This window comes from Coloeus monedula (genome assembly GCF_965178545.1).
Source record: "Coloeus monedula genome assembly, chromosome: 11".
Lineage (NCBI taxonomy): Eukaryota > Metazoa > Chordata > Aves > Passeriformes > Corvidae > Coloeus > Coloeus monedula.
Genome location: NC_138791.1, coordinates 8,367,991 through 8,391,802, shown reverse-complemented (window position 1 = coordinate 8,391,802; position 23,812 = coordinate 8,367,991). Strand labels below are relative to the sequence as shown.

The 23,812-nt window shown below is 40.6% G+C and overlaps 2 protein-coding genes and 1 long non-coding RNA gene across 6 annotated transcripts in view; 2 read left to right on the top strand and 1 right to left on the bottom strand.

Moving 5' to 3' along the window:
- The first annotated feature begins 5,306 nt into the window (after positions 1-5,306).
- LOC309576995 lies at positions 5,307-7,080 on the top strand. Its single transcript, XR_014226730.1, has 3 exons — positions 5,307-5,412; positions 5,644-5,710; positions 6,549-7,080. It is a non-coding gene; the product is annotated as an uncharacterized lncRNA (long non-coding RNA).
- Positions 7,081-7,797: 717 nt separating this feature from the next.
- ASB14 (ankyrin repeat and SOCS box containing 14) overlaps positions 7,798-23,812 on the top strand; it is an 18,686-nt gene continuing 2,671 nt past the window's right edge. The window contains exons 1-11 of one of the 4 annotated variants that reach the window (XR_014226740.1): positions 7,798-7,890; positions 8,322-8,361; positions 8,521-8,731; positions 9,237-9,292; positions 9,657-9,788; positions 9,885-10,043; positions 11,761-12,006; positions 12,720-12,891; positions 13,618-14,161; positions 15,206-15,359; positions 15,454-15,791. Coding sequence is in view for 3 of the 4 variants with exons in the window: in XM_082288944.1 (XP_082145070.1) it covers positions 8,604-8,731; positions 9,237-9,292; positions 9,657-9,788; positions 9,885-10,043; positions 11,761-12,006; positions 12,720-12,891; positions 13,618-14,161; positions 15,206-15,359; positions 15,454-15,647 (1,785 nt within the window). In the remaining variant the exon portion in view is untranslated. Of the gene's footprint in view, positions 7,891-8,321; positions 8,410-8,520; positions 8,732-9,236; positions 9,293-9,656; positions 9,789-9,884; positions 10,044-11,760; positions 12,007-12,719; positions 12,892-13,617; positions 14,162-15,205; positions 15,360-15,453; positions 16,380-23,812 lie in introns of those variants that run through there. The other 3 variants (XM_082288944.1, XM_082288945.1, XM_082288946.1) reach the window with 3 other exon arrangements.
- Positions 16,523-23,812, bottom strand: part of APPL1 (adaptor protein, phosphotyrosine interacting with PH domain and leucine zipper 1) — a 25,146-nt gene continuing 17,856 nt past the window's right edge. The window contains exons 17-22 of the mRNA XM_082288941.1: positions 23,514-23,688; positions 23,374-23,410; positions 22,830-22,976; positions 22,567-22,617; positions 22,126-22,215; positions 16,523-21,943 (exon numbers count right to left, since the gene is read on the bottom strand). Coding sequence (XP_082145067.1) covers positions 21,794-21,943; positions 22,126-22,215; positions 22,567-22,617; positions 22,830-22,976; positions 23,374-23,410; positions 23,514-23,688 — 650 coding nt within the window. The 3' untranslated portion in view covers positions 16,523-21,793. The remainder of the gene's footprint in view (positions 21,944-22,125; positions 22,216-22,566; positions 22,618-22,829; positions 22,977-23,373; positions 23,411-23,513; positions 23,689-23,812) is intronic.

Genomic DNA, 23,812 nt, shown 5'->3' with positions numbered 1-23,812 from the left:
ACCCTGAACCACATAACCAAATGCGCGAGCGTAAGTGCAAACGGCTCTTTACAGTATAACCCAAGGGTTCCCTATGGAGGGAACGCGAGCCGCCCACAGCCCAACCCTCCCCTCCCGGGAGATGCCGAGAGACCCCCAGACTGAGGAGCCCCGCAGGCGCCTCCGGCCCTGCCTCACCGCCGCCATCTGCAAGCCCCGCAGCGCCACCAGCTTACCGTCCCCCTCGCAACTCTCCCCAGCCCGCACTCGAAAAAAGGGTTCCGCCTCCTGGGGCCGCTGGATCCTGATCGGCTGTTCGTCTCTGCCGGGTTCCTGTTTCCGGCCGGTCAAATGTGGTGGGAACACAGGGGCTGGCTCGTGTAACAGCGGACGCTTTGAACGTAACTAACCAGGAAGAAAAGCAGGGGTGTTTTCTGGAACACGTGAGCAAAAATTAACGTAACCAAGGGAACAGCCGACAAAGCAAGGCTTTTTCTTTTCATTTATAATAAAGAACTCGGGAATTATCCCCCAGCAGCTCTGTTCTTTGACCGGGAAGGGGAAGGAAGGCGTGGCCAGCGCCCCCCCCTCGGGCAGCAGCTGTGGTAGCGCCCAGGCTTGTGGGCTGGCGCGCGGTTCGAACGGCGCGGGGCGCGCGCGCTGCGTCAGAGCGCTCCGACCGCTCCTCGCTCCGTGCCGGGGCCGCCGGGGCCGCGTCAGAGCGCTCCGACCGCTCCGACCGCTCCTCGCTCCGTGCCGGGGCCGCCGGGGCCGCGTCAGAGCGCTCCGACCGCTCCGACCGCTCCTCGCTCCGTGCCGGGGCCGCGTCAGAGCGCTCCGACCGCTCCTCGCTCCGTGCCGGGGCCGCCGGGGCCGCGTCAGAGCGCTCCGACCGCTCCTCGCTCCGTGCCGGGGCCGCGTCAGAGCGCTCCGACCGCTCCTCGCTCCGTGCCGGGGCCGCGTCAGAGCGCTCCGACCGCTCCTCGCTCCGTGCCGGGGCCGCGTCAGAGCGCTCCGACCGCTCCTCGCTCCGTGCCGGGGCTGCCGACTGCGCTGCTTGGACACTCCTCCCGCCCTCGCGGCATCTCTGGCACCTGCGAGCCTCGGTGCGGGGCAGCACCGGCTCCTCGGACGAGTCGCGATTTCAGCATCGCCCTGCGAGGTCGGAAGGTCCAGTTCGGTTCTCACAAGCGCTCCAAGGCGTTTGCTCTTGTGGCAGCATAACTTCAAATAGTCGGGGGTATAAACGGGCAGGTACGTAGAAAGGTGAAAAATGTGCTGTTAATGCACAAATATTTATAAATATACACGCGTATGATATACGACAGGAGAAGTGTTTGTAAAAGTTTTGTTTTGCTTAATTAAAGTGTAGGGTTTTTCTCCCAGATATAAAGCTCTCTGAAGTCATAATTAGTGCTTGAGTCTTCTGCAGTCTGGTGAAATCCTTGAGTTCAAGTAGCTGCACGTAGTTTGTCTTGTGTTGCTGCTGTTAAAAGAGGGACCAGCTGACCTGGAGTAAAGTTCTGGCTGTTTTAATGTTTTTCTTTTTCACACCATACTCTTTATTATGACCGTGACTTTCTTCACTGTATCCCGTTAAAAAAAATCTGGTGGTGACTGGATGATTATTTAGTTGCATATACTTCCTTTATTCACTAAGCAAGTCTTTGATGCAAAGCATGCTTTGGATGTTGTTTTCTTATGTGTGTTATAAAGGCACTATTTCTTACTAAATAAATAAAATCCTATTTCCCCCTCATCCCCTTTTACTGAACCATGCTAGTGTGGAACTTGCACATAGAATAGGGGTGGTTTAAAACCACACAAAACTGAATGTTGGGGTTTTTCTTGGTCAAAAGTATTAGTACATTAATTTTGAGCTGCATAATATCTCCGACAGACGTTTGACTGTGTTGTAGCTAGGCTGAATGTCAGATTATTATCTTTCCTGAAAACTGAGGTTTATCTATTTTTTAAATTACTGATAAAGTGTCTTTGCAATTTGTGTCTCTTTACTGCTGTTTACTCTGAAGGCAGATTGTGTTAGGAACAGTGTTAGGAGCAGCTGTGCCTCGTCTGACCAGGTGAGTCATTAGGTCAATTGGTCAAAGCTGGGTTCAATTTTTATCTCTAATTGCAATTGGTTTTTACCTGTGGAGCAGCTTGTTGTTCTATTACAGCAAATGTAAAACAGCTGGATGTGCTCCTGGATCAAATTAGGACTAATTAAAAAGGTTCTTAAAGCCCTTGACTGCATTAGATCCCTGATTTAAGGTCTGTCTCTGGAGGCTGTGCACTGGTCTGTATCTTCAAACAGTTACCTAATGTTATGCTTGTGTTGTTAAAAAATTAATCCCTTGTTTGTTTGTTCCTGAGAAAAATCCTTATTTTATTTTATGCAGTAACACTGATCCTGAGAAATGGACAAGAGCATTTATCAAGCTTATGAAGGTGAAATCCGGGCACTGGAAGAAGAAATTAGGTTATTGACAGAAAAGTATGAAGATACCTGACAAGAATCCACTTTTTTTCTGATGAGGAGATACTGAAGTCAATGTACGCCTTTTTCTCATTTGTTAGATTAACAGAGTTTCTTTGACAAAATTGTTTGGGATAAGCTTTTGCCTCTATGTTAGGATTTTCCTTGTGTTAGTAAATGTAAACTCAGTGGATAAAATAAGTCACTTAGATGAGTAAAGGCATCTTAGGGTCCCTTTTGTTGCACGTTTCTCAAAAGGGACACTTGCGCCTCCAGACTTGGAGTAAAAGCTGTGTCTACCTGGCAGTGAATGGAAAGAGTTTATGTAAGTTAGAATAGTTTACTGTTTCCAGCAATGTGATCCAACTGAAATTTGACTCCGTGAAAACTGATTTGGGTCTGAAAACCATTAGATCCCATTCCCAATGCCTTTTATTTAATGATACTGCTGTACTGACATGGAAAAACAAGTTACGTCTGGGTTTTTTGCCCTTTTGATTTTATTCTTTTTTTCCATTCTAGAAAATCGTTCCAAAGAGAAACTCAGGGAGAAACCAAGGGACAGGAATATCCATCAGACCTGAAAGCTCAACTTGAAAGTCTAGGAACAGATCTCCCATTTTTCATGACATTTACTGGTTTCCAGTTCATAAGCTGTTCCAAGAAAACAGTGGAAAAAAGTAAGCAGTTTTGTGCCCTTTACTGAGTATACTGGTTGCAGTTCATCTGCAAACCTATATTCTACTTTACTATTAGCAGAAAGACAATTAGATTGTTGATATTTGAAATACAATAAGATTTGGTTCACTGACAAAACAGTTTCTGAGTAAATGTAGTGCTTTGCTTAGTGGGAAAGTGACAGACTACTATTGTGCTTTGCATAGGGGGAAAGTGGAGTTAGTTGTTGGGGTTTTTAAATATATTAAACTTCTTTACATGAGGAATTGTATCAGTTGGTACTTTAAATATGATTAAGGGAAGAAATGTAGAAGTCATTGAATAGAAGTGTAATTGATTATTTTGTTAACTTGATTTTATAACTGAAAACAGGACAGTGCAGAAGCACAGATTATCAGGGAAATGTCACTCCCTGTCTTTTCAATTGGAATTCCAGCTTCTTGAAATGCAGGTAAGGGTTAATGTATGTTTGAAAAAAAATCAACTACCAAACAAACAAAACTTCAAATGGACAAATGTCAGTACTTCCTTTTCCAGCTGAAACCTTTAACTGTTTCATTTAAGCTTCAGTGGGTTCTTTGGACTCTTTAACATCTTTGGAACTTTGGAATTCTGCATGCATCCATGCAAGATAGTTCTGAAGGTCTGGTTTAGTGTTTAGCCACAAAATGATTACCATAGAATGATTTAGGTTGGAAAAAACCTTCAAGATCAAGTCCAGCTATTGAGCCAGCACTGCCAAGTCTCTATCACCCTTCCTTCCCAAAACATGGTCCCTGCAGGATGCTCTTGCAGACTAACACTGAGGTAAAGCCCTGAGAGCACTTGGTGTCCCTCAGCTCTGTCAGGTACCTGCTGGGGCCTCATCCTGACCCTGCACAGCTTTCATCCCACACAAATCATTCTCTTATAGTCGCATATCTTATTCTGGAAACTGGAAAATGCCAAATGTTACCTCTCTGGAAGAAGCTGGGGAATAGCTAAAACACTACAAACATGAGCAGCTCTTTGTTGGTTTGGTTTTTTTCCCTTTTTTTCCTACACTTGTGTGTGCTTAGTTAATGTGAGTAGTCATTGCAGCACTGCCCACAAGTTACACTAATGATTGCTGGTTTTCTGGGAGGGAGTTCTTTCATAAGACTCTATTCTTAGCACAGAATTTAGGGTGCTAAGCAGAGGAAGACAGCTACTACCCCAGTTTGGAATAGTATTTTTCTAACGCTGTTGCACTTTGTAATAGTATTTCTAATATCAGGAAAACTTGATTTTCAGCTCAGCTTTAAAGCTGTTGATTTTTTTGGTTGTTTTGGGGTTTTTTTTTAACTTAATGACATGGGACTGAGAGTAAACAGTAAAGATGTCCTTCCTATTCTTTAGAAAAGCCATATTATTAATTTGGTAATTGAATATTTAGGTAGTCAAACATGGATTTTATCCTTGAAACTGCAGTAGTTCAGCTGAACGAGCAACCTCTGAAGTCCATTTGTGACTTGAAACTTGTGGTCTTTGTGATGCCTCTTTACATTTGCTTGTATGAAACTGCACTTAGCCTTGAGTGGGGACATGGCCCACACCAATTATGCAGCTTGGTGAGATGAATGTTTCTCTCTCAGCTGCATCTCCTGCAGGATGATGACATGTTTTGGTGTCAGTGGAGCTCAGGGTAACGCGTGTTAAATTTACTGCCGACGGCATCGGTGCTGCTTAAAGCCATTGCGCCACTGTGCGGCAGCACTTGGCTGCCTAATCCCTAAAATTTGGGCTACTTTTGAGTGCCGATGAGATCCCCATAGTGAGGGAGATAGGGAATTCCAGGTGTATATGTACTTTAAAACCCCCACTTCAGTTGTAAAAGTATAATTTTGAGCTAATTTTTGCACGTTTTTTTTTTTCTAGAAGTACATTGTATTCCAGATAACCTGCACTAACATTAGCATGGGCAGGGTAGTACACAGTTAACAACCAGTTTCACGTGTCATGAGGAGTAAAAGGTGACAGCTGTTTTTGGGTTTTGGGAAGTGCCCAGCAGGTAACAGGTCTGTTGGTATGCACCAGCAGATTAGGAAGTTTTTTTCACACTGCTAACTGTAGCTTTTTATTCTAGCAGTGAAGTCACAATAGAGTTAACTCAGCTCCATGGTATTAGGTGAAAGTTTAATGATGTGGAACACTTATTTCTTGCAGGTTATTCTTCAGGATACTGCTGATACTGCACCAGAAGATGGTGTTTACATCCACGGATTATTTTTAGACGGAGCTCGCTGGGACAGGGCCAAGTCAGTAGCCAAGTGTTTTATTGTGGTTCTGGAAAGGTTTTTTCAGTGCTCAAACAAGACTGGTTTAAATATTTTAACTGATACTTTTCATATTATTGGAATAACACACCAAATTAAGTCCTCTTTCATGCATGGGCAAGAAAAGCCAAACGAGCAAGCAAGTAGCAACCAAAAAACACCCACCAAACCCCTCAAGCCACAAACAATTGCTTTGTTGCTTTCTCTCTCCAGGGGAATGTTAACTGAGCAGTATCCCAAAGTGCTCTTTGATGCATGCCTATCATTTGGATAAAGCCAAGTGAGTATGATTTCTCTGATGTCTGAGCTATTCAACAAGAAAGCGCAACAGTGGTTTCCTTTTCTTACTGAAGATCCCTGAGGAGTACTTTTGACTGACTTACAGAGACTGAGTGTTTTACCTCGTGTGATGTAGCAGGGTTTGCTCAGGTTATTTGTAGCTCTGTGTTTCCTACTAGGAAAATAATTTTCACAACTCCTGTTTTCTTTGATTGCGAGGACTAAATCCCTGTTTTTATTTATGCACAAAATCAGGACTTACTACTGTAACTGTTGCAACCTAGGTGTCAGCAAATAGGCAGTATTAAAATTTGCTACTTTTTCTGCTAGAGCCTTCTCTTGAGGTTGGATGAATTTGTTCAGACCTGCATGATTTTAGGCTTTGTACAAGTTCCATGTAAGCAGTCTGGGCATACAAAGAGTTCCTGCAGAGTTCTGTCCTTGGATATCACATGACTTGAATTGCAGTGAGGTTCTCTGGCAACTGGACCAGAATTGTTGTAGAGCTATGAAAAACTCATGCATAAGCTATGTATTAACTAGGTAACTATTCAGATTTTACTGTGTGTTGGAGTATTGCAAAGCTGGTAGGATCACAGGAAGGCATTGAGTCCTGAACACAAATTGTAGCTAAATTAGTTGGGTTTAAGAACCAAACAAACCACACAAGAAAACACAAGAAGAAAACCAGGTAATTTTGTTCTATTGCTTGCAAAACCATTTTGCATTTTTATTTACCTGTAAAGGTGTTACTGTGAATACTTAACGTTTGCATGTAGATTATGTTTCTGCCAAATCGATCTGCTGAATGTAATGCATTATTTTGGGTTTTTTTGAAGCTGTAAAATCGGACATAAAGGAGTCTAATGCCTATGTTTGCCCACTCTACAAGACAAGTGAGCGCAAAGGGGTCTTATCCACTACTGGGCATTCCACCAACTTCGTCATTGCTTTGAAGCTCAACACGGACCAGCCAGTGCAGCACTGGATCAAGAGAGGCGTAGCCTTGCTGTGCCAGCTGGATGACTGACTGTGGACAGTTCACATACAGACTTCACAACATCTTGTTCTCTTTGTTGGCTTACAGAGGAAGTGGAACTTAGTGTGTAAAAGAAACATCTGGAGGTTTTTGTATTGTAAGAGGGCATACAAATACTTTCTGACCCTCAAGCTTTTGACTTAATTGAGTATGTATTGTTATTATGACCATCTTTACAACCTGTAAGCAATACAGCTGGGATTTTAGCCCTTGGGAATATTATTAAAGTGTGAACATCCATTTTGTGCATTAGTTGAATATCACAAAACATATTTTCATGGAAAATGAAAGTAGCCTGTGCTGACAAAAACATTACAGGTAATAAACTTGATTCTGCACTTTTGTTTTCTTTAAAAATAGTTTTTAAAAATTACTGGAGCATTCTTTCCTGATCTCCTCTAGCAAAGAACTGTTTCCACCTTGCATTCAGATACAGCCATCACCAGTTCTGTGTATGGATCCCTCCATAAAATACAGTAGGAATAAATGAAGCACATAAAGGACCCACTCCATCCTACCATCACTATTACAACTGGGCATCTGTGTCCCCCATTTCCCTGCTTTTTGGGTGTTAGACCAGTGTAAGTCTGGCTTTCTGAAACTGCTTTTCCCTTTAAAAACTTTATGTTTATTTTTCACTTGCTTTTTTATTTATATTAGTGCAAATTGTGATTAAGAAATCAGAAACCTGTAATAATTTTAATAGAGTTTTTGTTTGATTTTTATTTGCTTGTTCATATTTACTTTTATTGTTTTAGTTTTTCTGCTGTCTCACTCTTAAGCAAGCTCTTAACACCACCTTCAGTTTGCTCTCCTAGGACAGCACTAAAGAATTTTCTTTTCACACTATAGTACTTACTGCTATAGTTCTGAAATTCTTATTTCAAAAATCAAAAGCATTGTTGCAAGAAAACTGGACTTTAAATTCCTTCTTTTGCTGGCACCACTTGTTAGGTCAGATTATTAAACATAACTGACGTGTGTGAAAGAAACGTGGAGAAAGTCCCAGAGTATCTTATGATCAGGTATTTATAGTGAGCTATTAATGGACATGGGCTCTGCAGAGGTTGTTTGCAATCCTGAAAATGTCACTTTCAACTTAATAATCACTTCTTCAAAGGCTGAGGTCTTCCCTCTTTCAGGTGAGGAAACCCAGTGTATTTTCTCAATTCATAGGAAAATTAGTAGTATCTTTAGGAAAAAAATGTCGTCTAGATTTAAGATGTTTATGTACTCACTGAGCCATAGTATAATCAATTACTAACAGTTTCTTGCTGTATATGTTGCTGATATATTTCTCTTGTTTGCTACATGTGCAATTCCAGAGCAAGGCCTTGTAATCACATTAGGTGGATCAGGTAACAAATTAAATGACGCAGGTTTGCTGTGAATTACTGCTGCCCAACTTTAAGATGTTTCTAGAATTATTCCAAGCTTTGTAGTTGGCATGTTGACAACTTCCTTAAATTTCCTGTGCTCATTTGTTTTGCCATGGCATTTATTTGCTTCCAGTTTTACTTTTTTTTTTTTTTTTTACATTGCCCTGTAGTTTTGTTTTGTTTTGTTTTTTCAGGCCAACTCTTTTGAAAGACAGAAGTGGAAGCTTTGATGAGGTAAAACAGATGAGAGGTTTGAGCCTAACAGAACATCTGAGATCATGAGTATGCCAAGAACAGCATGACTGCTTAAGCATATAATAGCATAGTCATTTATTTAACTGCTTTTCATTTCTCTTTACACTGACACAGTGATTGCTATTTCTATTACTCCAGATCTAACCTGAAGATTTAACATCTGCTTCTAATTAAAAAGCAGTGTTTCCCTACAAAAGTGATCCATGTTGTGCTGATTTGCCATGAATACTTCTGTGTATATGATTGATGGCGATTCTGATGAGGAAATCCCTACCCAACGAGCTATTCAGGAAAGCTTACAAGATAGGTATAAAATTGAAACAAGTGGCAGTGCAACAGAGATTGAAAGGTAATAAGTTATTCTTTCTATTTGGGGTGTTTTCTGGTCATTATTGTAAGCATTTAGTAGACCTTATTTTCCTTTGTAACTACATATGTTGTATTGTGCTGACCTTGTCTCATGGATACTGGAAAGCACTGGTAGCTCCCTGAAAAGTGTACCTGTTTCCTTGAAAACATGGGATGTATGAAACTTTCAGATGATGTTTTACATCAATATTTAATTAGTATAAGGCTTTATGAAAAAGATAAGGAGGTGATGTAAAATTAGACTGGTATGGGGCCTTCCCCTCATTTTAGCGTTTAATTGTTGGCCTTTGTGTGAAAAATTCAGTATTTATTGTGTCAGGAAAAGACCAACAAAAAAAGTGTTTCAATGTGTTAAACCCTCACCAAACCAATGTAACTTAGAGAAATCTAACATGTCTTGTAAATCTGAGTATTTAAGGTATAATTATATCCTGAACTTCACATGAATTTTCACTTCTCATTTTATTCTTGTCCTGTTTATGCAGTTTCCAGTATACTGCAAGCAAAGAACATGGGCAGATCATTGCAGCAATTCGGACAGTTAAGTACAAATACACCACTCTAAGCCTATATCCCAGGAATGGCTGAGCAATGCCTACATTTGATTTGATCACCTGATTTAAGGGCAGTTTTTCTTTATATAGTCTTGGGAGGAGTATGGAAACTAAAACCAAGACATCCAAAAGCTAACTTATTAGATAGGATCATGGAAGTGGGATGGGTTCAAGTGTTACCCCCTTCAGAAATTCCAGTGCTTCGTCTCCTGAAATTAAGGGAGAACTCCAGGCCTTTCTTTTAAAATGAGCAAGATACACTGGTGGGATAAATGGCACTCAGTGTATTAGTTGCCTGAATTTTGTCTTGTGATGAGTAATGGGATATGTGTCTGTGTTAAAATATAACAGGCCAAGAGGAGGCCTTGAAGAAATTGGTGAGGCACAGTTCTGCTTTTGAAGAAGCAGATCAGCAAGGCTGGCTTCCTGTGCATGAAGCTGCAGCACAGCTAAATAAGAACATCCTTGAAATAACTTTACAAGGTACAAAGTCCTTCTAGTTTTCCACCAAAAAGTTTTACAAAGCAAAGTTTGATGAATCATCCAACTTCAAATGTGTTCTGCTTTTCTGTATTTCAGCCTCCCGTGACATTACGTGGGAACAGACCACTCTCAAAGGGGAAACACCTCTTTTGGTGGCAGTAAGAAACTGTTTTGTGGACAATGTCCACTTTCTCCTGCTCAATGGCTGCAATCCCAATGTTAAAAATGAAGAGGGAGATTCTCCTTTAGTTATAGGTGAATACTGGTTTTAGGGGTGGAGAGGTGAGGGAATGAGGTGAGAATATAGTTACACATTTTAGGTTTCAGTGCGACATATTTGACTTCAATGCCTAAAATATTTTGCTATAAGGAGAAAAAAAGTTGTTAATCTCAGCACTGAATGTGTCTGTCCCTGTCTGTTTTTCTCACATGATAATTAGCTTTCTCCATGAAGTGCAGAGTGTCATCCTCTGTTTTGCTTGGCATCATTTCTGCAGTGATGCCAGGTAACAAGTCCTTCTGCTTCTTCATGCTATCACTGCTCTTCATGTCTGCAGGCATAAAACATTGATATTCTCTGTCCACATGGTATCTCCTTCATTGCGTCAGCCTCCCTTTCTCCAAAACCCAAGGCAATTGCTTTAATTTTCAAAAATTGTAGCTAACCAGCCTCATGTATCTGCAGTATGTAGAGTGCAAAGTCTCTAAATAGTCCCTATTTAGACATTGCTGGCATTAGTCCAGAGATGACAAGTGAAGGAGACAGGCTGACATTCTCTGTTTGCTTCTCTTTAATATTTTGTAATTTAGGAATAAGACCCCATACCTAGTATAGTCCTAGTATAGTCTCATACCCACACTCTTTGTGTGAATGCCACTTTAATTTGATCATGCACAAGAACTGTAATTCTTGATTTGTAAAAGAACCATATTTTCCCAAAATGTTTTCCAGAAGTGTTCTGTGTTCATTTCTTCTGCTTCCCTCAGTCTGGGTTATGATGCCTTCATTCTTACTGAATCTAACTGAAAAAAGTAAAGTGTGTTCTCATTATCTGAATTCTAAAGGAACACTCTAAGTTTCTTGGATTTATACATTTTTCTGTATTGGAAGGGTGTTTTCTTTTTCAAAAAGGAGGAGAAAAAAGCCTACCAATCATCTGTAGGACCCTCAGTCCATCCTTGTGAAATGGCTGCAGCTTCAAGTCAGGGCCATCTGCTTAAAAAAAATGTAGGGAACTCCTAGATACTTTTGAAGTGCACGACATGAAAATGCACCATCCCCCAAGAAGGGGATGCATGGGATTTATCTAAAGCAGCTGTGCAGGTTACAGATAATGGGACATCACAGTTTCTATCACAGAATGCTGTCACTGGTGTTCAAGCAGCTGTGGCACATGAAGCTGCTCAGCCTAATCTGTCCTGCTGAAGGACACTCTCTATCCTGCACAGCCTGGAAGATCAAAGGGAGAAGGAGGGAAGGGTATTGCCTAATCATTCCACCCACTGGAGCTAATGCAAATTTCTCTTTTAAGATCCTCACTGACTTAAGAGTTCAGGCTTCTTAAGCTAAGGCAGCATATGAAACAGTCAGTATGAGCTTTGTTTCACATTATGGTGACTCTTACGGAGATTAAACAGAGTCTGGTGGCAGCTCCTGAGCACCAAGGCCCTGGATGTGGTCTCCATCTAGTGGCAAGGAGAGCTTTGTTCCATTACCAAATGCAACAGAGAAAAAATGTACAGAGAGAAAAAGAGATTCCCATGAAATTATTCATTTGTATACTTAGTGCTGTCCTGGAAGCAAAGAAGAGACTTGTTGATGAGTTAAACCCTTCAATGTAGGGTGGCATTTCTCCTTGTATAAATAGCACTGCCAGGAACAGCTTTCCTGGGCTGCCATGTAACAGCAACCATTGTGCACAGAATAGCAGTGAATAGCATCCTGTCTGATTCCTTGCTTGTTGTCCTACAGCAATTAAACTTGATTCCTATGACATTGCCTCCTTGTTGCTACGATCTGGTGCCAGAGTGAATTTGCGCTGTGTCCATGAGAGAACTGCTCTGCATGAGGCAGCCAGACTGGGCAGGAAGGCTCTGGTGCAGCTTCTCCTGGATTCTGGAGCAGATCCTGACCCCCGCAGTGGATATGGGCTCACACCCCTTGCCCTGGCTGCACAGATGGGACATACAGAAATTATGGAGCTCTTACTGCAAAAAGGTGAGACTTTATTCTATAGGAGCTCATAGGAAGAGAAGGCTTCAGATACCCCTTCAAAAACAGCAGCAGAAGTAACTCACCTGACTAGAGAAAATTAAATGCTATCTGCTCTGAGGGTTGTTGTGATGTAGTGAAGGCCTGATAAATATCAATTTGTATAATATTAAAATAATATATTAATACGTAAATATTTTAGTGAGCACTTGTAATTTTTTACAAGTGCTTGAGTAATATTTTCTAAATGCACTATCATTTTCTCATGTAGACAGATCACCTTAGGGCATGCCTGAGAAGACTTTTTTGTGGGGAATTTTACATGATGGTTCAGCAGCCCTGGAACTGGATTGCATGAACTGTTTGGATACTGGGTTCTCTCACGTTTACAGTTACACCTGTCTGGTTTTTGTAAAGTAAAAGAATTGAAATGTATTGTATGTAAGCCAAAAGCAATTGTTTTGATGAATAAGAACCAAACTCTTTGCTGGCCCAGTCCTAGGAGCAATTCTGACTGGATTCAAAGTAATTTGGACCTTCTTGTTCCCAGGATTACATAAACATATCTAAAATCAAGGATCCAACATGAAGGTTTACGCTCACAGTGGTTCTATTGAAGAATAGAATTCAAAATACCATATCACTGTGGGGTTGGAGGTATTAATTACAGATGGATATTAACAGTGACTACTGTGAAAATCCTTGCTGCTTCTTCCCAGGTGCAGATGTTCTTTCACAGGCAATGGATTGTGCTTCTGTATTGTTTGAAGCAGCAGGAGGAGGAAATCCAGATTCCGTGAGTCTTTTACTAGAATATGGGGCTGATGCCAATGTACCAAAGCACTCGGGTCATTTGCCAATCCACAGAGCTGCGTATAGAGGACACTTTCTGTGAGTTAATACACTTAAAAATCAAGTAATAGTGACACCAGAAATATTCATTTTAGTAATTTTACCTTATTCAAAGCAGGCAGCAAATCTGTTGTTTTGTAGAAGGAATTATTTTTGACTGTGTCTGAATGTAAGTGACCAGTCAGGATAAAATCTTCACGATTTTAGGATGTACATCTCAATCCCTACAGTATTTCCCCATTTGTCACAAATAGTAACACTGTCCAGTCTGATGCTGAGGTTCTTGGGGGGAAGATATTTATGCTAAAATCACAACTAACAAATGAGAAACAAGTATCTGAGGATTCTTAATTTCTGTATTAATATTTTCTATATATTAATTGTTATATTTGTTATATTATATATTGTATTAATTCCATGATCCTATAGGTTAAGCAATAATACTGTGCTTTCAACATTCAGGAAAAACTTTTGTTGAGAAGGAATCATTAATTCCTGAAGCAAGGAATGGGTTGTTCATGAATAATAGTATATAATATAATAGTATTCTATGTGTAGTAGGTGTAAAGTTGGTATCCATTCCTGGTGAACAATTTCATTGTTAGCAATTCAAGTCAATGCATGCCATGGTACTGATTTGGTGTATTAAGACTATTCTAACAGCCGGGATGAATTCTGAAGCCCAACAACACAAGAGAAATTCAGAAATGAGTTAGGTGAACCAAAATGTTTGATTCTAAGATGTTTCTGGTTTTAATTTTTCAGAGCCCTAAAATACTTAGTTCCAGTGACTGATTTTGCTGCCATTAAAGAAAGTGGGATAAGTCCAGTTCACTCAGCAGCAGCAGGAGCACATCCTCAGTGCCTTGAGTTTCTCCTCCAGTCTGGTTTTGATGCCAATTTCATGCTGGCTCAGAGAGTTCGCAAAGGCTACGACGACCACCGGAAATCAGCCCTGTACTTCGCTGTTTCCAACGGGGATATCTGCTCAACACAGCTGCTGCTGAACGCTGGAGCCCTGACAAACCAAGATCCCATCAACTGCCTCCAAATAGCCTTAAGAATGGGCAACTACGAGTTAATGAATCTGCTGCTCCGCCATGGGGCCAACGTCAACTACTTCTGCCGCGTGAACACCACGCATTTCCCCTCAGCTCTGCAGTACGCCCTCAAAGATGAGGTCATGCTGAGGATGCTGCTCAACTACGGCTATGACGTGCAGCGCTGCTTCGACTGCCCGCGGGGCAGCGGGGCCCACTCCCAGTACGTGACTGATGGCTGGACCTCCACTGTTATCAAGGACACCATGGTAAGTGTGTCACAGGGCTTCGGGTGCTGTCCTACCACCACTGTCCTTCCTAAAACTAAATGGAAAGGTGCTTAATGCACTGTCAGAAAAGGAAGTTTTGAAGACAGTTGGCACATAAAAAGAGGAATAGACAAGGCTTTAAAATTGAGTAGATCACAGAATCACAGAATGAACTAGGTTGGAAAAGACATTTGAGATCAAGTCCAACCTATGACCTAACACCTCCTCATCAACTGGCACTGAGTGCCACGTCCAATCTTTTTTTAAACACCTCCTGGGCTGGGGACTCCACCACCTCCCTGGGCAGACAATTCCAGTGCCCAATCACTCTTTCAGTGCAGAATTTTTTCCTGGTGTCTAACCTAAATGTCCCTTGCTGCAGCTTAAGATGTTGCTATGAAGCCTGTTTCATGACAGCAAATGATTGCAAACAGCAATTTTAAATTGTGAAAATATAGCTGATGATATGCTAATGATCAGTATGGAATTGGTTTTCCAGGGCAGTCTTGTCCATGCTGAGAAAGCAGAGATTTGCAGGCTGGCTCTCTGCATTGTCCTGTACAAGAACACCAAGACTGGAAAGCTGTTGAAAGGACCCCTGAAGCTGGTGGGATAAGCACAGAGCAGAAATTAGCAAACCAAAAGAGGTTCCTAGAGACACTCATCGGTGTCATTGTTTTGCAATTTGTAAAGTCCATTTGAACCTAATAAACTCTTCTTTAACCTAAAGATAAGGGAATGATGCATGCACAGGGCGGGTTGATCCCCCTTTTAAGCACTGGGACACAAGTCTAAATTCTACTTGGAGTGCTAGCACTTCTTTTTAAGCACCAAGTTCCCAAATATACAGCTGCTTAAGTTTATTTTTGGATCTAGTACAAAATAACCATCTCTCAGATTTTTAGATTCTACTAGTGAAGCTTATGCAAGTTGTGGCAACCTCTAAAACCCTGCTCAAGTTAGTTAATTGTTCTTGTCCTCAGAGACAGAAGTCACTTACTGCAGTATTGAATATTACCCTACTAAACGTTTTGTTTCTATCAGTTTTGTGAAGTGATAACCTTGGCCTGGCTGAAGCACGTGTCTGGGAAAGTGGTGCGAGTCATGTTAGATTATGTTGATCACGTTAAGATCTGCTGGAAGCTCGAAGCAGTTCTCAAAGAACAGGAACTCTGGCCAGATATCCATTTCATTTTAAGTAAGGATCTGCTTACATTTTTAATAAAAACAAGGTGGTTTGCCATTGGGGCCTTTTTGGTTGGTAGCACTTTAATTTTGCTTGTCTCTTCTAGCAAATCCTCGCTCTCTGAAGCACCTTTGCCGTCTGACGATCCGGGCGTGCATGGGCCGGCTGCGTCTCCGCTGTCCTGTCTTCATGACCTTCCTTCCACTGCCAAACTGCTTGAAAGACTACATACTGTACAAGGAATATGATCTTTATGGTCAGGAAAACTTCACAGGGATCTACAACCTCAACTGTGCCTAAGTATTAGTCCTGTACTTTGAAGAGAAGGTTAATGTGGATAAGACTGTTGTGCTTTTCTCTTTTGGGATTTTCTCTCCTCTGCACATTAAGGAACGCCAACGTTCTCCCTTTACCCCCTGAAGAAATTGGCGAGAACCTAAAAATGTAAGTAGTGGTGATCCCATTCTATGGCTCTCCTGGACTATGACCTATCTGGAAGTTATGGTAACAGTATTTTAGATGCCTAGTGTGACAAGTTAAGGAAATGTAAAATACAGCGCTACAAGCCTTGTGTTACAGCTAAGTTAAAGCCTGTTGTATCACATAGCACTACCCCCAGTCCAGAGTTAACTAAACCCTGAGTTTAAAGGTCAGGGATTTGACTAAAACCAGGAAGGGACATAGTTCTTTTTTCTCTTGTACTTTCCTCCCTTCCCCTGACAAGAAGTAGTTTTTATTTGTGAAGTCCTACAGTGAAGTTCTGAAGAGCAGCTTAAATTTTTTTTTTTCACCCAATAATGCAATGTCCCATTCTAAGCAATGACATGGGATTAAGCTTGAGAAATCTCTGCTTCTCATAGCAGCTTGTGTGACATACCAATGTTTCAACAAGGTGGCACTGCTGAAAGCTGTGTTAGTTCTGCAGCTCCTTCTCAGGTACTGATATGTCTCATCCACCATGGAACTTTGCTGGGTTTTCCTTTTACAGCGCTGTCCCCAAAGCCAGGCTTGCAATTTTTGGAGTATCTTGTTATGGAGGTGGAGCTTAAGCTTTTGCAGCCCTGTCAGTGTAGGAAGTCTTACAGAAGTCTTAGAAAGACTTACAGTATGCCTGTTCCTTCTAAAAATACTGCAAATGTCAGTCCTTATTTTAGGAAAAAAGTTCATTAACACAGTTGGAATTAGTAGTATTTATTCCTTCATAATCAAGTAAGCATAGATTTTTTTTTTCTAGTTATACATGCATCTTTTATCACAGAAGTTACAGAATTCAAAAGTCTGCTTTTCCCCAGAAAAATCTAGAAACCTTATAAAATACAAATTCATAATGTGGTTATGGCCCATGGTTTTTTACATGGTGTTTATCACATAATAAACTAACTCACCCTGTGAAGATATGCCCAGTGCCCATGGTGGTGGTTGTGCTGGTAGAGCCCCTGCACTCAGCTTGTTCCACAGAGCCCTCACTGCCCTGTGTCACTGCCCCACCACAGGCCCTGCCCAGCCAGCTGCCACAGCTCCTGCTCACCCTTCAGTCTCTGATTGTTGCAAAAATGAGTCATCAGCATTCCCAAGTGTAACAACTTCTTCTGAGGTTATCTGGCTAATACTATAAAAATTAAGAGAACTGAGCTACACTTGACAATAGAGGGCTATAACTGCATGTCAGAACTTTGCTTAATGGAAAGGAACACATCCTGTCACCAATAATGGTACTTCCTGAAAGTCAGTATGATGAAGAATGCAGGAGGCTTTTGCATCAGTACAAGCCCACCCAGAAAGTTACTATAGTTAAGCTTTTATTTAATACACACAATGCTGACTGGAACCCTGGCACAATAGGATTACTATCCATGTTTCCAAGATTAAGACACAACAATCAGAGTTGACATAAATATGCCATTGGTGGTTTTTAATACAGCTATTCAGGGAAAATGTGCAAGTCAGTCTCAAACATTGTAAAAATCACTTAGACTTCACCAGAACAGGACCAATCCAGAACACCATCATAAGAATTTGACCACTCCACTCTATTATAAAAATGACCAGAAAGATTGTACAAAATCCTCGGCTTGCAATATAAACTTCATTAGGAATACAAGTGCATTCACAATGACACACTGACTTACTCTTGTCATGACAACTTAGATACCATTGTGGCAGGGAAAAAAAGTCAATTTAGTGCTTAATTAAAATAAAAGCCTTGGGGACTAATTAACTTGCAAGAACTTTTGTAATATAGAGCAAGAGAAAGAATATGAAGTATCAGCTTATGCTGTTACACTAGACATATCTCTACTGAATTCACTAAGCAGTGGCAGTTTTCTCTCTCCAGGTGAACTATTTCCTAAATAATAAGAGATGATATTGTAGCATAGTTTTCACCATTGGCTTATCCCAACTGCTGTGCAACTAATGAATCAGAATTTACCTTAAACAGTCAAATTTATTTCTTTATATCCATGTACATCACTTACAGCTTCATAAATAACTTCAGCTGTTTCACAATTTTCAGCTCTGGGTTTACATCCATATAAAGAGGAAATCTGACAGCCCTCTAGAAGGGGAATGTTTTTTAACTCTAAAATATTACTTTACTGTTAGACAGTAAATTGTCTTGATACAATTTCTAACAGATTAAGGAAGTAAGACTTTGACATTCAAATGACTTTTCATTACCTGATCATACCCAGCTAGCTATGTTTAAGTTGTACATGACTTTGACCTTGTCCTCTGGTTCAGATTTGGCCAAATCTGGCAGTGGCCAGAGAGGAGTGCCAGCTATCATCTGTAATGCAATAAAATGCATACCCGTAAGCACACCTGCTATATTTCTATATTCATGCCATTACATACATAATGTATGGAGCTTGAAACAACTGACAGCAAGACTGGCTTGGTCTGCAGTGTGTAAATCTACACAGTGTAACAAGCTTCATATCCTCTTACCTAAAGGATAAAAGCGTGGCAGTAATTATGAGGCTGCAATTAGCAACACAACAAGTTAGTCCTGAACAACACTGCCAATTCAGTACCTATGTGAAGTCACTTCAAAATCATGGACTTAAGAAGAATATTTTCAGGAGTGACTGAACTGTGTACATGCACATGAAGCAAACTACAGCTTCAGCTGAAAGTGCTTGAAAGATCAGTTTGTGAATAAAAGGCAATAGGAAATAATAAAACAGGAGTGTGTATTTAATCTCCTGTAATTTAGGAGAGGAAGCCAACTAGTAATTTAGTTACAATAATAAAATACTCAGGTGGTAAAATCCTACCACAGCAGTTCCCAGCAGACCATGAGGTGTTCCCACTAACAAGGAAAATTCCAAGCATTCTGATTTTTTTTCCAACGAAGCTGTTTTCTAATGAAGCAGCTCTAAACCTTCTAGGAAAAAAGGTACCAAATAGCTTTTCCTTTTAGGAAGAAGGGCATGGATAAAACCTCAGCAGCTATTTTTGCCTTGAGAGAGTTCTAATTACAGCCTGTGGCATCTTCCCCCCCTTAGGCAAAGCTCAGTAATTCTCACCCACTGCTAACTCAATCACCATTCCTGTCTGACTTCCCCAGCTCTGCTGACATACCCTTTGCTCATGCAGCTTTCATCATTATCCCAGATGCTTTTATACCTTCTTGCTCATTTTACACCAGTGGAATTCCCCTAAATAAGCATAAAAACAACCCCTACATTTCATTCATGCATATCATTCTTGTAGTTGTTAAGATGAGGATCATCCAACATAAATGAAATGTACTTCACTTCTACTCTGTTTTAGAAAGCTACATTTAATGGCATATATGAAAAGCCTGAAAAGCAAATGGAATAATTCCAACATTTATTGCTAAATCCAGAAGATCCTATATGACAGCAAATTCACCTGCCAACTTCATTATTCCTCATCTTTGCAGATTTATATCTTTAAGAGTAATGGTAGTTTTAGAGAAAAATACAGTAATTCCATTTTCTGACATTTCTTCAATAAGGCTAATGCAAAACAGGCTATTGATCAGAAATGTTTTTTCATGAGAGTGCTTGTCTATTATGTGTCTTCCCCCTGGAGCCTGGGCTACTGCAGCTCCAGTGCTTAACACAACCAGTCCTTCTCTGACAAGCTGAGGACTGGATTCCAGACACTGGAGATCACTGATTTCATAGGCTCCCTGTGTGCTGTTTCAAAATTGCTTCATCCTCAGTAAATACTTGAGAAAGATACAAGTAAGACACAGTGACCTTGAGCTACGCTGTGATATTATTTGATAGAAAACAGAAATATCAGTAAATAAAAACAAACACAAGCAAACGAACATGAACTGGAACAATCTGCAGAGAGAAACTGTCTGCCTTACCACTCTGTAAGCCTTGATTTAAGCACAGAAAGGTGAAAAACTGGATTTGGTGTGCCTCTCTGTATAGTTTTGTTGGCAAGAGTAAAAATAGTCTCTTAAAAATAGGAGCTGAGAATGGAGGCCTAGATATGAAATAAAAATGCCACTGTGTTTTGAAAGAAGCCTCTGGTTGGTGTGGTCCATGTGGCAGTGTGCCAGCCAAATCTGGCCACAGGGCAGTAATATTTGATCTAACTGGACAACTGCAAAAGCAGGTATTTCTACAAGTGACTGGCTACTCTGGGGATGAAAAAGGCACTGGAACAGCACCTGGTAACTAAGTCAGGAAGAGAACCTGGGGGCTCTCTGCTCCTCAGCCTCCCCCCTCCTTTTTCAAGGCAGGGCCCTTCGGGCTGCTCTACCCCCTGCCTGGGCTATGCTGCAACCTCTGCCCAGAGCTGCTGCAGCTCCAGCTGCCTCTGCTGGTCCTGCCCCGGGCTGTGAGGGCAGGCAATGCTCCCCTTCTCTCCTGTCACAGGAGCTAAGGCCACCAACTCTTGCATACAGTCACATCTGCAGCACCAAGGGCAGGAGAAGGCTGCCAGCTTTGGCCAATGCAGGGCACTCCCAGGTGTCAGATGAGCTCTCTGTGCACCTACAGCCATCCAGCAGACACGACCTGAGATTCCTCACTTACTTTATCAGCACTGAGCAACTCCAACTAGGTAGGGCTGGGCCATCACCAGCTGCTGAGGAGATACTCTGATAATTGCTTCCATTCCTGAACACCAGAAATGCCCTGCAATGAACTGTAAATCACTCATAACTGTTATATTATAACTTGGAATATAAGTATATTCTTTTCTCTCTACATATCCTGTAATTTTCATGCCACTATTAGAGAGCTATCTTCTGTTCCACTGGATTTTAATATTTATAGTAATTAGTGCAAAAATAAATATTTCTCTTCAAACAAGATTTCTCTTCTGGATCAAAAGGTGAATGCACATCTAGTACTATACAAAATAAACATTACGCAGGGTATGGAATATGGAGTGCAGATTACAAGCTGTAAACAGACGTCACTTTGAAAAATGCTTTCCAGGACTGATTCTAGGATGTAGGATTAGTATTGTCTCTTACTTCAGAACCAGTAAATTCTGTTTGCAAAATCATTTTCTATAAAAAGACTAAAGAGCCTCAACTCATTTTCAGTAGATGCAGTGTACTGGCAGCAAGGCTTTTACATATGTAGATGATTTTTCATATGATGGAATTCAAGATGTTCCTGCAACTGTAAGCATGTTCTATAAAAATGAACTTGAAGATTTACAGCTTTTTGTTCCAAGTACTGAGAAAAAACCAAGAACATGGCACTTGTGCTACAAGGCTATATACATTACTCTTAGAATTTGATGAGGAATGCTTTTCCTCATGCAACAAAGTTCAACTGCATCTCATTAGCTCTTATCAAGGTCTGACAGTATCTTTTTCTCCTGTTGAAAGAAGTTTCTTGGCATTGTATTCACCAAAAAAAAAAAAAGAAATCAAGACAGTATCATACAGTGCAAAATGAAACAAAAAAGATCCTTCTGTTTAGAACTATTGCACATCTCACTGATGTTAATGAGCATCCTTTCTAAATTTAAGAACAGCTATGTGCAACAAACTGGGTAAAGCTTAGCACTGTCTTATTTGGATATCCACTTTTGTTTCCAGCAAGGTGTTGTCCATAGTGCAGTGTAAAGAACGAATTTCAGTGTTACTGCTGAAGCTCAATGAGTTCTCATTTTTGCTTCCAAAGCAGTCAATTGCACAGAGGTAAGTGGGGAAAAACCCCACATTTTTTCCCCATACTGCACAGAAGCCTTGAGAAAACATATGTTTGACATAAACATGGCAGCATCACCACGCTTCACCTGGCATACAAGAGAAATTATACTGACAGGAAATGGAAGTCACTTAACTGAGAAAGAAAAATCACGGCATAATAGGGTCTACATATTGTGCAGTCTTTTCTATAACACAACAGACCCTCCCACCTACGTTTTGATCTTGTAGAACTTGTGCCATTTCACCAGATATATCCAGGATTCCAATTTTAATGAAGCAGGCAACCTTAGGCTTCAGATTCTCTCTTCTTCTTCCCATCTTCTCCTAAATCACTGTCTTCTGACTGGCTGCTGCTAAGGACTACAAACTGTCCTTCTGCACTGCTCTGGTTGGATCTGCTGGAAGCTGCTATCAGCCGGCTCTGCTCCTCCAAGTCCTAAGGTGGGAAGGGGGGTTGGGAAATCAGAAAAAGACTATTACCCTTAAAGCCATCTGCAGTTGACACAAGATACCATTATGATGATTTCTAAATGATGTATCAGTGGACAGCTTTGGACAAAACTGCAAAAGAAAGTAAGTAGAAAAAACCTAATATTAAGAAATAATGATGAAAGGTACCTTCTCAATTTGCTTTTGTTTATTCAGTTCTTTTTGCTGTTTCTCTTTGACTCTATCTATTTCTTTCTGCTTTTCTGAGGCTTTTCGATCCTGAAGGGCAAAAATGTAAATAAAGTTAATAACAACAGCCTGAGATGTCGGATACACTACTGATTGATATGAGCTTGCTCAAGACTGACATCACTGTTTTGATTATTCTGCTTTTAAAGGACTTGTATGGTTGTTAAAAGTAGCAAAATGAATCCTATATTGAATATTGTTCTACAGTAGATATTGATCAGTCTTTTCATTTGAATTTAAATTCCAGGGAAAAAATCCCTTACAATACACAATAGTATTACTGCCTCTACAAGCATCTTGCAGAATACAAGCTATTAACCATATTAAATATACCCCCTTCCTTCCACTCCCAAGTATCCCTTGCCCCAAAAAGATTCTTACCAGTTCTGCATGAAAAGCTATCTGTTTGGCCAGTCCAACAGAGTCACAAATCTAAACACAAAACAGATAGGAAATAATTAAAAATGCCTTTAAATTTATGCCAGCATCAGAATTAGATATAACAGCACATTAAAGCACTTGCAGGTACTTAAACTGACAGGTTTAACATTTTCAGTACATAAAAAATCCCTTAGACAGCTTGAATGGATCTAGCATCTTGGAATCCAGATTCACAACTGATACAAGTCAACCATCACCAATACCTTCTCCCCTTCATTATTTGATTCAAATATATAGCAGATGGAAGTCTGGCGGCTCTCCACTCTCCCTCCTGAAGTTCTAAGCACAAATCCAAACAGGCGCTTGTTCTCCTGGTGTGTAGCATACAGAACTACATTGGGCAAAGGAAACTGCCAAAAGGATCAAATATGGAGAGATTAAGAAACCATCCAACAACTTCAAGGTAATTATGCATTCAAAACAAAACCAAACAGAGAAACCAAACAGCAAACAAACCCTCTTGGACTTCAGAACTAATGTGACTCCATCATTAATGTTCTCTCTTTACTCTTTTACCCTCTCAGAACACGGGGAGAAGGGGGCCTCAAAAGCCAATTTGGCCTATTGAAATCACTCCCGCAAACCTGATTTGCACGTGTTTCCAAATGTCTTGCTCTCCTAATTGCACTGGAAATTTGGCTGGAAATCTCATGCAATCAGTGATTTTTGCTATCATCTAATAATAGTATTTTTAAAGTAAAAGAATTACATTGCTGGGTATTTATCTTAAAATGGAAAGTTACTTACTCGTAGTCTTGTAACTTGTGTCTGTGGATCAATTAACCTAAAAATTTGTTTTTAAAGACAAACCAGAAAGTAAATTTTACCAAAGTGAAAGAAGATCATTCTGTAAATAAACAGCAGTAGAAGTCAGGAAGCAAACTTACTTTAAACAGTCACAAGTGACTAGCAAGTGTGATTCTGTCATCCTGAAAACGTTATGGATGGCGCGAGCTGCGAGTATTTGACGCATTGTTTCATAAACAACATCTGGGCTTTCATCAGACTTCACTTCCATAGAGCCAAGAAATCTTACAATAAATAACTGATGAAGAATTGAATCTATGAAAAAAGAAAAGCATTGAAAAAAACAAACTCCATTTTGGGTTTCCCATTCAAAACCAAAGGTGGACTGCAGTCAAGAAAACTCCAAACTCCTCCTAACTTGGAAAGAGATTGCTCCTAC